This window comes from Oncorhynchus nerka, linkage group LG10 (assembly GCF_034236695.1).
Source record: "Oncorhynchus nerka isolate Pitt River linkage group LG10, Oner_Uvic_2.0, whole genome shotgun sequence".
Lineage (NCBI taxonomy): Eukaryota > Metazoa > Chordata > Actinopteri > Salmoniformes > Salmonidae > Oncorhynchus > Oncorhynchus nerka.
This window is the reverse complement of record NC_088405.1, coordinates 69,275,167-69,289,022: the sequence shown is the minus strand read 5'-3', so window position 1 is coordinate 69,289,022 and position 13,856 is coordinate 69,275,167. Positions and strand designations below refer to the sequence as shown.

Sequence of the window (13,856 nt, the reverse complement as noted above, 5' to 3'; positions counted from 1 at the left end):
TAGTTCAGGTCAACACAAGGAAAACAAAAATGTAAATGCAACATGTAAAGTGTTGGCTTATTTCCCACAAATTATGTTTACATCCTTGTTAGTGATCATTTCTCCTATGCCAAGATAATCCATCCACCTGACAGGTGTGGCATATCAAGAAGCTGATTAAAGAGCATGATCATTACACAGGTGCACCTTGTGCTAGGGACAACAGGCCATTCTAAAATGTGTAGTTTTGTCACAACAATGCCACAGATGTCTCATGTTGAGGGAGTGTGCAATTGGAATGCTGTCCACCAGAGCTGTTGCCAGAGAATTGAATGTTCATTTCTCGAACATAAGCCGTTTCCAACGCTGTTTTAGAGAATTAGAATTCTTCACCTGCAGGATCATTTGAGACTAGCCACCTGGACAGCTGATAAAACTGTAGATTTGCACAAACAATTCATTTTTGCACAAATTTTCAGAAACCGTCTCAGGAAAGGTCATCTGCATTCTTGTCACCCTCACCAGGGTCTTGACCCGACTGCAGTTTGGCTTCGTAACCGACTTCAGTGTGTAAATGTTCACCTTCGATGGCCACTGGCACACTGGAAAAGTGTGCACTTCACGGATGAATCCCGGTTTCAACTGTACCGGGCAGATTACTGATGTCAACATTTTTAACAGAGTGCCCAATGGTAGCGGTGGGGTTATGGTATGGTCAGGCATAAGCTACAGACAATGAACACAATTGTATTTTTTCGATAGCAATATGAATGCACAGAGATACCGAGATGAGATCCTCAGGGCCATTGTCATGCCATTCATCTGCCACCATCACCCCATGTTTCAGCATGATAATGCACGGCCCCATGTCGCAAGGATCTGTACACAATTCCTGGAAGCTGAAAATGTCCCAGTTCTTCAATGTCCTGCATACTCAAACATGTCACCCATTGAGCATATTTGGGATGCTCTGGATCGACATGTACGACAGCACGTTCCAGTTTCCGCCAATATCCAGCAACTTCACACAGCCATTGAAGATGAGTGGGACAACATTCCACGGGCCACAATCAACAGCCTGATTAAATCTATGCAAAGGAGATGTGTCACGCTGCATAAGGCAAATGGTGTTCACACCAGATGCGGACTGGTTTTCTGATCCAAGCCTCTACCTTATTGTTTAAGGTATCTGTGACCAACAGATGCATATCTGTATTTCCCAGTCATGTGAAATCCATAGATTAGGGCCTAATTAATTTAGTATTTCAATTGACTGATTTCCTTACATGGACTGTAAGTCAGTAACATCATTGAAACTGTTGCATTTATATTTTTGTTCAGAGTGTATCGCTGTCTGTAATCAAGGTTTTAAAATACTGTGGCCTGACTCAGAAAATCTATATGTAACTTGTAAAAACTGGATCCAATTTAGATTTAGACTACATGATATCCAACTCAGTACACGAAGTCTAGCAGAAACAAGATAACAACATATCATTCAGTGTAAGCAAAGCCACATTGGAAACACCATTGCCTTGCAAGAAAACATGTTTCTCTTCTGAGAGAGGCTACCTGGGGCGGCAGGCAGGCAAGCCTAGTGGTTAGAGCGTTGGACTAGTAACCGGAAGGTTGCCAGATCGAATTAAGGTAAAAAGGTACAAATCTGTCATTCTGCCCCTGAACAGGTAGTTAACCCACTGTTCCTAGGCCATCATTGTAAATAAGAATTTGTTCTGAACTGACTTGCCTAGTTAAATAAAGGTCAAATAAATACAAATAAAGTACAGTTATTGCATCTCTAAGATATGTAGAAGAAAAGCATGAAAACACATCAGATGTGAATAGAAGAGTGCTGTGGTATAACAGTATTATTTGTGGCGCGTCGTGTTTATTCAAATTTTATGAATGGTTTCTAGTTTGTTAAATGTGGGTCTGTGTGAGTGAAGTTGTGTATGTGAGTGTGTGTATCTCCTGTAGCTGTGTGTGTAAGCTGAGCGTCTCCCTGCCATTTCCGGTCCCCCAGTGCATCCTGGGAGTTCACTGTGGGGCTGCCAGATGGCTTTAATGTCACCCCAATCCAAACATCCCATCTGAGGAAGTAGAAAGGGAAATGTGAGTGTGTGTGTGTCCTACCATCTTTATTACTGGTGACAGGGATGTTGTGGACAGTTCGGAGTTTGCAGCAGGAGCTGGTGAGGACCTGCAGCTCGACAGAGCTCAACTGACACGTCTGCAGATCTGAAGACAAACACAGAAATACACAATCAATAAACCTGAACATAAAGCCAGGCTATAGGTTGTACAATGTGAATCCATGGTAGAGTTGAAAAAACAGTGGTAAGAAACCAATATCACTGTCTGCTCACTCTCAAATCAAATTGTATTGGTCACATACACATATTTAGCAGATGTTATTGCTTGTGTAGCGAAATGCTTATGTTCTTAGCTCCAAAGGTGCAGTAATATCTAACAATACAAACAAATCTCTAAGTAAAATAATGGAATTAAGAAGTATAGAAATATTAGGACGAGCAATGTCGGAGTCCAGAGTATAAATATGTGATGGGATGTATAGCCATTATGGACAGTATGTGGATAGAATATGTAATATATCTGAAGAATACGTAGGATAAAATAGTATGTACAGCAATAGCTGAACAGGATGGCATTGACTAGAATACAGTATTGACATATAAAGTGGGTAAAACAGTATGTAAACATTATTAAAGTGGCCAGTGTTCCATGTCTATGTACATAAACTCCTCCTGTACCTTTCTTCTGTAGTTTTTGGATGCTCTCCCTCCACTCTGACCTCTCATAGTCTGAAGACAGGAGGAACAGGTAGCTCTGAGGACAAAACAGGGGGAAACTTTCAGGAAAAAGTGGAAATAACATTTTATAGGACAACTGCTCCCTCCAGTGATGGCCAAATAACAGTACATCAATATTGCAATCATGGACATAGCTGCTAATCCAAACCACAGATAGAGTAGAGGTCGACCGATTATGATTTTTCAACGCCGATACCCATTATTGGAGGACCAAAAAAAGCAGATTCCCATTAATCGGCTGATTTTAATATATATATTTGTAATGAGACAATTACAACAATACTGAATGAACACTTTTATTTTAACTAAATATAATACATAAATAAGATCAATTTAGTCTCAAATAAATAATGAAACATGTTCAATTTGGTTTAAATAATGCAAAAACAGTTTGAAGGAGGTAAAAACGCAATATGTGCCATGTAAAAAAAGCTAACGTTTAAGTTCCTTGCTCAGAACATGAGAACATATGAAAGCTGGTGGTTCCTTTTAACATGAGTCTTCAATATTCCCAGTTAAGAAGTTTTAGGTTGTAGTTAATATAGGAATTATAGGACTATTTCTCTATATACCATTTGTATTTCATATACCTTTGACTATTGGATATTCTTATAGGTACTTTCATAAACAGCGCAATGCTTGAAGCACAGCGAAGAGCTGCTGGCAAACGCAGGAAAGTGATGTTTGAATGAATGCTTACGATCCTGCTACTGCCTACTACCGCTCAGTCAGACTGCTCTATCAAGCATCAAATCATATACTTAATTATAACAAAATAACACACAGAAATACGACCCTTAGGTCATTAATATGGTTGAATCCGGAAACTATCATTTCAAAAACAAAACGTTTATTCTTTCAGTGAAATACGGAACCATTCCATATTTTATCGAATGGGCGGCATCCATAAGTCTAAATATTGCTGTTACATTGCACAACCTTCAATGTTATGTCACAATTACGCAAAATTCAGGCAAATTAGTTACGGTCTTTGTTAGGAAGAAATGGTCTTCACACAGTTCGCAACGAGCCAGGCAGCCCAAACTGCTGCATATACCCTGACTCTGCTTGCACAGAACACAAGAAAAGTGACAAAATTTCCCTAGTTAAAATAAATTCATGTTAGCAGGCAATATTAACTAAATATGCAGGTTTAAAATGTTTTACTTGTGTATTGATTTTAAGAAACGTGTTGATGTTTATGGTTAGGTAACACATTGGTGCAACGACAGTGCTTTTTTCACGAATGCGCTAGTTAAATCATCACCCATTTGGTGAAGTAGGCTGTAATTCGATGATAAATATCTAGTTAACAGAAGAAAGGAAGACAAAATAAGGACAGAAGAAAAAGGAAAAGAAAAGGACAACAAAGTGAAACCTCTAAAGAAACAAGAGACCATAATACAAGAAACAGCACTATAGAGAGATAGAACAACAACAACGCAGCCACTGCCAGCTAGCCTACTTCAGCAGTACTGTATCATTTGAATTATTTTAGTCAATAAGATTCCTGCTACGTAAGCTTAACTTTCTGAACATTCGAGACGTGTAGTCCACTTGTCATTCCAATCTCCTTTGCATTAGCGTAGCCTCTTCTGTAGCCTGTCAACTATGTGTCTGTCTATCCCTGTTCTCTCCTCTCTGCACAGACCATACAAACGCTCCACACCGCGTGGCCGCGGCCACTCTAATCTGGTGGTCCCAGCGCACGACCCACGTGGAGTTCCAGGTCTCCGGTAGCCTCTGGAACTGCCGATCTGCGGCCAACAAGGCAGAGTTCATCTCAGCCTATGCCTCCCTCCAGTCCCTCGACTTCTTGGCACTGACGGAAACATGGATCACCACAGATAACACTGCTACTCCTACTGCTCTCTCTTCGTCCGCCCACGTGTTCTCGCACACCCCGAGAGCTTCTGGTCAGCGGGGTGGTGGCACCGGGATCCTCATCTCTCCCAAGTGGTCATTCTCTCTTTCTCCCCTTACCCATTTGTCTATCGCCTCCTTTGAATTCCATGCTGTCACAGTTACCAGCCCTTTCAAGCTTAACATCCTTATCATTTATCGCCCTCCAGGTTCCCTCGGAGAGTTCATCAATGAGCTTGATGCCTTGATAAGCTCCTTTCCTGAGGACGGCTCACCTCTCACAGTTCTGGGCGACTTTAACCTCCCCACGTCTACCTTTGACTCATTCCTCTCTGCCTCCTTCTTTCCACTCCTCTCCTCTTTGACCTCACCCTCTCCCTTCTCTACTCACAAGGCAGGCAATACGCTCGACCTCATCTTTACTAGATGCTGTTCTTCCACTAACCTCACTGCAACTCCCCTCCAAGTCTCCGACCACTACCTTGTATCCTTTTCCCTCTTGCTCTCATCCAACACTTCCCACACTGCCCCTACTCGGATGGTATCGCGCCGTCCCAATCTTCGCTCTCTCTCCCCGCTACTCTCTCCTCTTCCATCCTATCATCTCTTCCCTCTGCTCAAACCTTCTCCAACCTATCTCCTGATTCTGCCTCCTCAACCCTCCTCTCCTCCCTTTCTGCATCCCTTGATTCTCTATGTCCCCTATCCTCCAGGCCGGCTCGGTCCTCCCCTCCTGCTCCGTGGCTCGACGAATCATTGCGAGCTCACAGAACAGGGCTCCGGGCAGCCGAGCGGAAATGGAGGAAAACTCGCCTCCCTGCGGACCTGGCATCCTTTCACTCCCTCCTCTCTACATTTTCCTCTTCTGTCTCTGCTGCTAAAGCCACTTTCTACCACTCTAAATTCCAAGCATCTGCCTCTAACCCTAGGAAGCTCTTTGCCACCTTCAACCTCCCTCCTGAATCATCCTCCCCCTCCCCCCCCTCCTCCCTCTCTGCAGATGACTTCGTCAACCATTTTGAAAAGAAGGTCGACGACATCCGATCCTCGTTTGCTAAGTCAAACGACACCGCTGGTTCTGCTCACACTGCCCTACCCTGTGCTCTGACCTCTTTCTCCCCAGATGAAATCTCGCGTCTTGTGACGGCCGGCCGCCCAACAACCTGCCCGCTTGACCCTATTCCCTCCTCTCTTCCCCAGACCATTTCCGGAGACCTTCTCCCTTACCTCACCTCGCTCATCAACTCATCCCTGACCGCTGGCTACGTCCCTTCTGTCTTCAAGAGAGCGAGAGTTGCACCCCTTCTGAAAAAACCTACACTCGATCCCTCCGATGTCAACAACTACAGACCAGTATCCCTTCTTTCTTTTCTCTCCAAAACTCTCGAACGTGCCGTCCTTGGCCAGCTCTCCCGCTATCTCTCTCAGAATGACCTTCTTGATCCAAATCAGTCAGGTTTCAAGACTAGTCATTCAACTGAGACTGCTCTTCTCTGTATCACGGAGGCCCTCCGCACTGCTAAAGCTAACTCTCTCTCCTCTGCTCTCATCCTTCTAGACCTATCGGCTGCCTTCGATACTGTGAACCATCGGATCCTCCTCTCCACCCTCTCCGAGTTGGGCATCTCCGGCGCGGCCCACGCTTGGATTGCGTCCTACCTGACAGGTCGCTCCTACCAGGTGGCGTGGCGAGAATCTGTCTCCTCACCACGCGCTCTCACCACTGGCGTCCCCCAGGGCTCTGTTCTAGGCCCTCTCCTATTCTCTCTATACACCAAGTCACTTGGCTCTGTCATAACCTCACATGGTCTCTCCTATCATTGCTATGCAGACGACACACAATTAATCTTCTCCTTTCCCCTTCTGATGACCAGGTGGCGAATCGCATCTCTGCATGTCTGGCAGACATATCAGTGTGGATGACGGATCACCACCTCAAGCTGAACCTCGGCAAGACGGAGCTGCTCTTCCTCCCGGGGAAGGACTGCCCGTTCCATGATCTCGCCATCACGGTTGACAACTCCATTGTGTCCTCCTCCCAGAGCGCTAAGAACCTTGGCGTGATCCTGGACAACACCCTGTCGTTCTCAACTAACATCAAGGCGGTGGCCCGTTCTTGTAGGTTCATGCTCTACAACATCCGCAGAGTACGACCCTGCCTCACACAGGAAGCAGCGCAGGTCCTAATCCAGGCACTTGTCATCTCCCGTCTGGATTACTGCAACTCGCTGTTGGCTGGGCTCCTGCCTGTGCCATTAAACCCCTACAACTCATCCAGAACGCCGCAGCCCGTCTGGTGTTCAACCTTCCCAAGTTCTCTCACGTCACCCCCCTCCTCCGCTCTCTCCACTGGCTTCCAGTTGAAGCTCGCATCCGCTACAAGACCATGGTGCTTGCCTACGGAGCTGTGAGGGGAACGGCACCTCAGTACCTCCAGGCTCTGATCAGGCCCTACACCCAAACAAGGGCACTGCGTTCATCCACCTCTGGCCTGCTCGCCTCCCTACCACTGAGGAAGTACAGTTCCCGCGCAGCCCAGTCAAAACTGTTCGCTGCTCTGGCCCCCCAATGGTGGAACAAACTCCCTCACGACGCCAGGACAGCGGAGTCAATCACCACCTTCCGGAGACACCTGAAACCCCACCTCTTTCAGGAATACCTAGGATAGGATAAAGTAATCCTTCTCACCCCCCTTAAAATATTTAGATGCACTATTGTAAAGTGGCTGTTCCACTGGATGTCTTAAGGTGAAAGCACCAATTTGTAAGTCGCTCTGGATAAGAGCGTCTGCTAAATGACTTAAATGTAAATGTAAATGTAATAAATTAACAGGCACCGCATTGATTATATGCAAGCTAGATCAACTAGTAATATCATCAACCATGTGTAGTTAACTAGTGATTATGTTAAGATTGATTGTTTTTTATAAGATAAGTTTAATGCTAGCTAGCACCTTACCGTGGCTCCTTGCTGCACTCGCATAACAGGTAGTCAGCCTGCCACACAGTCTCCTCGTGGAGTGCAATGTAATCGGCCATGATCGGCATCCAAAAATGCTGATTACCGATTGTTATAAAACTTGAAATGGGCCCTAATTAATCAGCCATTCTGGTTAACCGGTCGACCTCTAATTTAGTAGAGGCAGATTCTCCAACCCCAAACATAAGCATCAACCCTTTACACTCATGGGAACTGGCTTACATGGATAGGGCTAAATGTAAATGTTTCTTACAGAAGAAATATGAAAAGCAGATGCATAACCATGGTACCAGTTGAAAGGGAACAGTTTGGAGATTATGGGAAAAATATTAGACGCAAGACTGAATCCAAACATTACACTGTTGATTTTATGTGCATTTACCCCACATTTTGTTGGTAACGGAAATACTCTGGATACACTCAGTAACATGATAAGACCATTCCTGGACAATGGTCCACTATAAATCGCAATCTGGGTCAGGTGGGCATGATCTGAAAGTTTGTTCGATTGCCAACATTATTAGCTAAGTTATAAAAGACAATATTACAGTGTTAGGCTTTCCCCATGCAGTTCAGGGAAACAGATCATCATTTTGGTGCACATAGAAAGGAGTCATGATTGCATTCAGGTGCTTGTGCAGCAGCAAATTTCCTTCACAATAAACAAAGAAAGGCTCATTTTGTTCAGAACAACCCAGGGTATAAAGCCATGTCCTCTTGTAACTGTACATCAAACAGAGTGATCATGAACGCCCCCATCCTGGATTTGGCAACTCAACAACCATCATTGAGTCTTGTTCACCACAGTAGACGTCAAGGATGCTTATTTCCACGTCGGCGTTTATCAATGGCTCTTCCAATGTTTGGACAAAGCCGTCCAGTTGTCGAGGATTGCTGTCTCCCCTCGGTGCCCATGAACATTCCACTACAACAGTGGTTCCCAAACTTTTACAGTCCCGTACCCCTTCCAACATTCAACCTCCAGCTGCGTACCCCCTCTATAACCAGGGTCAGCGCACTCTCAAATGTTGTTTTGTTTTTTGCCATCATTGTAAGCCTGCCACACACACACTATACAATACATTTATTAAACATAAGAATTAGAGAGTTTTTGTCCCAACCTGGCTCGTGGGAAGTGACAAAGAGCTCTTATAGGACCAGGGCACAAATAATAATAATATAATAATAATCAATCATTTTGATCTTTATTTAGTCATCTTACATATAAAACTGTATTTGTTCATTGAAAATTGTGAATAACTCACCACAGGTTAATGAGAAGGGTGTGCTTGAAAAGATCCACATAACTCTACAATGTTGGGTTGTATTGGATAGAGTCTCAGTCAAATCATTTTCCACACACAGTCTGTGCCTGTATATCATTTTCATGCTAGTGAGGGCTGAGAATAAATTCTCACATAGGTACGTGATTGCAAAGGGAATCAGTGTCTTAACAGCGCGATTTGCCAAGGCAGGATACTCTGAGCTCAGCCCAATCCCGAAATCTGTCAGTGGTTTCTCATTAAATCAAATTTTCACAGAACCACTTGTTGCAATTTTGATGAGGCACTCTTGTGGACTGGAGGCAGGGCATGAAAGGGATAACGAATCCAGTCGTTTGTGTCGTCCAGTTCAGGCAAAGTATCTGCTCAATTGCGCACCCAACTCACTCAGGTGCTTCGCTATATCACATTTGACATTGTCCGTAAGCTTGAGTTCATTTGCACACAAAAAATGATACAATGATGGAAAGACCTGTGTGTTGTCCTTGTTAATGCAGACAGAGAAGAGCTCCATCTTCTTAGTCATAGGATCAGTTTTGTCCCGCACATTGAATATAGTTGTGGAGAGTCCCTGTAATCCTAGATTCAGATCATTCAGGCGACATCACCCAGATATGATGATGAGTTTCTCACACAACTGGCCTGCAAACGGTCAGACAGGTGGAAAATTATGGTCAGTAAAGAAAACTTTTTAAGCTTGTCTCTCTATTAAAACAAACGTGTCAATACTTTGCCCCTTGATAACCAGCACACTTCTGTATGTTGTAAAGGCATTACATGGTCGCTGCCCATATCATTGCATAGTGCAGAAAATACATGAGAGTTCAGGGGTCTTGCTTTAACAAAGTGAACTATTTTCACTGCAAACATCTTTCAAGCTGTCAGGCATTCCTCTCGTGGATGCTGCAGTGTGGTAGTGCTTGCACGCGCACTACCACTCCACTATGTCTCCCTGTCATGGCTTTTGCGCCATCAGTACAGATACCAACACATCTTGACCACCAAAGTCCATTTAATGTCACAAAGCTGTCCAGTACTTTAAAAATATCCTCTCTTGTTGTCTTGGTTTCCAGTGGTTTGCAGAAAAGGATGTCTTCCTTAATAATTGACCCCCCATACACGTAACGGACATGTACCAGGAGCTGTGCCAGGCATGTTGACTCATCTACGCATAGAATTCACTAGCTTGTATGCGAAGCAATAATTGTTTCAAAACATCTCCTGCCATGTCACTGATGTGTCGTGAAACAGTGTTGTTTGATGAAGTCATTGTCTGTATAGTTCTTTGGTCCTTTTTATTAAGTCCTCCACTATAGTATGGGCCTCGCCTGTCCTAAACACCTGGTAGCTCACCATATAAGACGCTTCCAGCCCCTTCTTATTAATGGTATCTGTTGCTTTTATATATGTCTTACTACTCAAAAGTCGTCTTAATTCCCGCTCAAAAAACTCCCATGGATTATTTTTCAAATTGTCATGTTTCATTTCTAAATGTCTGCGCAAGAGTGAAGGTTTCCCGCAAGAGAGTAACGGTTAATGTGATTGGATGTTCATTATTTGACTAGGCTACAGTACCTGTATTTGACATTGTGTTGTTATTTCACTGAACACTAAATGGTTTAATTAGATTTTGTGCCAGTGAAACGAGGATACTCAGGCGAGAAAAAAACCTCACCCAAATGTATAGTCCCGTTGGAAAATATAAATGGACTGTTAGAAAACGTGAAGAAATGTGAATCACATTTTTATTGGATTAACCCCGACGGTAGTGCCCCAGTTTAGGACTACCTGCACTAGAGGAATTGCCATGTCACGGGCACTGTACAGAGGCATCTCCGTCTTATTGTACGATGGCTAGATTAGCTTCCCCTCACTCCTTTGTGAGGTTCTATCTCCTGGATGCTACTGCACCCTACCCAGCGCACCCTGGAGCTGAGTAGGCTGGATCAGGTAGATTACCATGTACCACAACAGGCTTCTCAGGAAACAAGCATTTGGCAATCAGGGCGTTTTGCAAGTGTCCCATAGTGAAATGTCGAACCGAGTCGACCGAAAGAGAACTTTGGTGTGACAGTATGTAACCCTGATTCTCTGTAAAAGACATCTCACCAGACTTGTGTAAGAGGTAGTTCTTAGAATGAGGAAACCAGAGTAGTGCAGGGTGTTATATAGATGTGCATGCCATACACCAATAAAGCTCTGTTTGGCTTGTTAGGCATGATTGAATAAGGCTTCAACCAATGACTTGCAAAAGAGGGCGTGTCCCATAGTGAGACGCACTCTTTCAGAGGATCGGGGTTACATAACGTAACCTAAAGTTTCCAACAGGCCAATATTCGACATACTTTAGCTCAGAAAACATGCTAATGAACTACAATGCCCATAATCCATTGCACACCTGCTTGTCCGGTCTGGGTAGCCACAGAGACAGAGATCAGTTGCTTCGCGAGCTATCTCTACCTGAAAATACATGCTGTAAGTCAGGGATGGGCAACTGTCGGCCCTTTTGAAAGCCCTCGAAACAAAACATAATTTTTTTAGATAATCTAACCAAAACGACCTCGAAAAGCCAAATTGCTCAAAATAGATCTGATCCAGGGCCAGTGTTTAGGCAGCAGTAGTTTACCTTGCCGTGTTTGTTGTGGATGCGGAAGGGGATGGTGGGAGAGTGTAACAGCAGCCAGGACTCCTGCTCATTCATCTTCTTCCTCAGACGCTCCACATTACGACTCTGGCCCTTCAGCGCTTTCTACACACACACAAACAAACAGGGCATTATTTTTTTGACCTAAACATGAAAACACCACCAGGTAGAATTCATAGCAAGCAGTGCACTGGAATGACATTCAGATGAACTGAAATGACATTCACTCTCATGGGATGGTATGCCAAAAATAACTAACTGAAAGTCACACCTCCAATAAGCCACAGATATGACTGTATTGAGGCATATGTCACTGTGCTTCTATGACTATATGCACCATGCCACTGCCTATTTCATTTGTCCATTTAGCAAACAAGACAGTTCATAATCCAGTGCCTTTATCACAGTCAATACACCTATATCTGGCAGTGATTACAGCCTCAAGTCTTCTTGGGTATGACGCTACAAGCTTGGCACACCTCTATTTGGTGAGTTTCTCCCCTTCTTCTCTGCAGATCCTCTCAAGCTCTGTCAGGTTGAATGGGGAGCATCACTGTACAACTTTTTTCAGGTCTCTCCAGAGATGATCAATCGGGTTCAAGTCCAGTCTCTGGCTGGGCCACTCAAGGACATTCAGAGACTACTGCATTGTCTTGGCTGTGTGCTTAGGGTTGTTGTCCTGTTGGAAGGTGAATTTTCGCCCCAGTCTGTGGTCCTGATCTCTGGAGCAGGTTTTCATCAAGGATGTCTGTACTTTCATATTTCACCGTTCATCTTTTGCTCGATCCTGACTAGTTTCCCAGTCCCTCCTGCTGAAAAACATCCCTCACAGCATGATTCTGTCACCACCATGATTCTCCGTAGGGCTGTTGCCAGGTTTCCTCCAGACGCGACGCTTGGCATTCAGGCCAAGGAGTTCAATCTTGGTTTCATCAGACCAGAGAACCTTGTTTCATGTCTGAGTCATTTAGGTGCCTTTTGGCAAACTCAAAGCGGGCTGTCATGTGCCTTTTACTGAGGAATGGTTACCGTCTGGCCACTCTACCATAAAGGCCTGATTGGTGGAGTGCTGCAGAGATAGCTGTCCTTCTGGAAGGTTCTCCCTTCTCCACAGAGGAACTCTGGAGATCTGTCAGAGTAACCATCCGTTTCGTGGTCACCTCTCTGGCCAAGGACCTTCTACCCCGATTGCTCAGTTTGGTTGTGTGGCCAGCTCTAGGAAGAGTCTTGGTGGTTCCAAACTTCTTCCATTTAAGAATGATGGAGGCCTCTTTGTTCTTGGGGCCCTTCAATGCTGCAGTAATGTTTTGGTACCCTTCCCCAGATTTGTTCCTCGACACAATCCTGTCTCGGAGCTCTAAGGACAATTCCTTTGACCTCATGGGTTGGTTTTTGCTCTGACATGCACTGTCAACTGTGGGACCTTATATAGACAGGTGTGTGCTTTTCCAAATCATGTCCAATCAATTGAATTTACCACAGGTGGACTTCAATCAAGTTGTAGAAACATCTAAGGGATGCACCTGAGCTCAAATTCGAGTCTCATAACAAAGGGTCTGAATACTTATGTAAATAAGGTATTTATTTAATTTAAATAATATAACCTGTTTTAGCTTTGTCATTATGGGGTATTGTGTCCAAAATGTTTAATCCATTTTAGAATAAGGCTGTAACGTAACAAAATGTGGAAAAATTCTGAATTCTCTCCAAACGCACTGTACATACAGTAAAGTGCTGACTCTGTCCAGATGAGCTTTCTCTTTTTGTGGGTGTGGCTCAGACACAAAGATCTCTAGTCCCCGGCCGACCTCTCTAAGGGAAACAGTGAGGAGAACTTCTCCAATACTATAACAGTAGTGTGATGAGGCCAGAGGAACCCAGCCTTAATCACACAGCCAGGCAGGCAGGTTCTAATGGAAAAAGTAAGAAACACAGACCCTAGGGCTCCTGGTATGGACACACCCAGGGAACCCAGCGCAGACCTGGGGGCCCGGGCTGGGCAGGAGTCTGTTCATCCACAGTGTCCTACTAGAATAGGAGGTCTGGTCTTAAAAGACTGGAGCCCTGACCATGACCTGACACAGTGGGAGGCAGAGGAAGGGCCGCATCACCGTCATTTTGGATTCATTTTGGATCAATGAAGAAATATTAGGTTTAGTTTAAATAAGTATCTTCTTAAAGACTTACCTGGCTAAATAGAAAGAAACAAAAAAATTAACAAACTAACAAAACAAACAAACATAATAATCACCTTCTCCTTCTGGATGTCACTCTTGA

At 44.3% G+C, this 13,856-nt stretch overlaps 1 protein-coding gene across 5 annotated transcripts in view; it reads right to left on the bottom strand.

Annotated features, from left to right (window-relative positions):
* The window catches only part of LOC115135917 (active breakpoint cluster region-related protein), a 259,552-nt gene that overhangs the window by 85,469 nt on the left and 160,227 nt on the right, over window positions 1–13,856 (bottom strand). For all 5 annotated transcript variants that reach the window (XM_029671122.2, XM_029671123.2, XM_029671124.2 and 2 more), the window contains 4 exons: window positions 13,831–13,856; window positions 11,562–11,684; window positions 2,751–2,826; window positions 2,113–2,217 (listed from right to left, as the gene is read on the bottom strand). The exon at window positions 13,831–13,856 is cut by the window's right edge and continues 143 nt beyond it. In XM_029671122.2, the coding sequence (XP_029526982.2) occupies window positions 2,113–2,217; window positions 2,751–2,826; window positions 11,562–11,684; window positions 13,831–13,856 (330 nt within the window). The remainder of the gene's footprint in view (window positions 1–2,112; window positions 2,218–2,750; window positions 2,827–11,561; window positions 11,685–13,830) is intronic.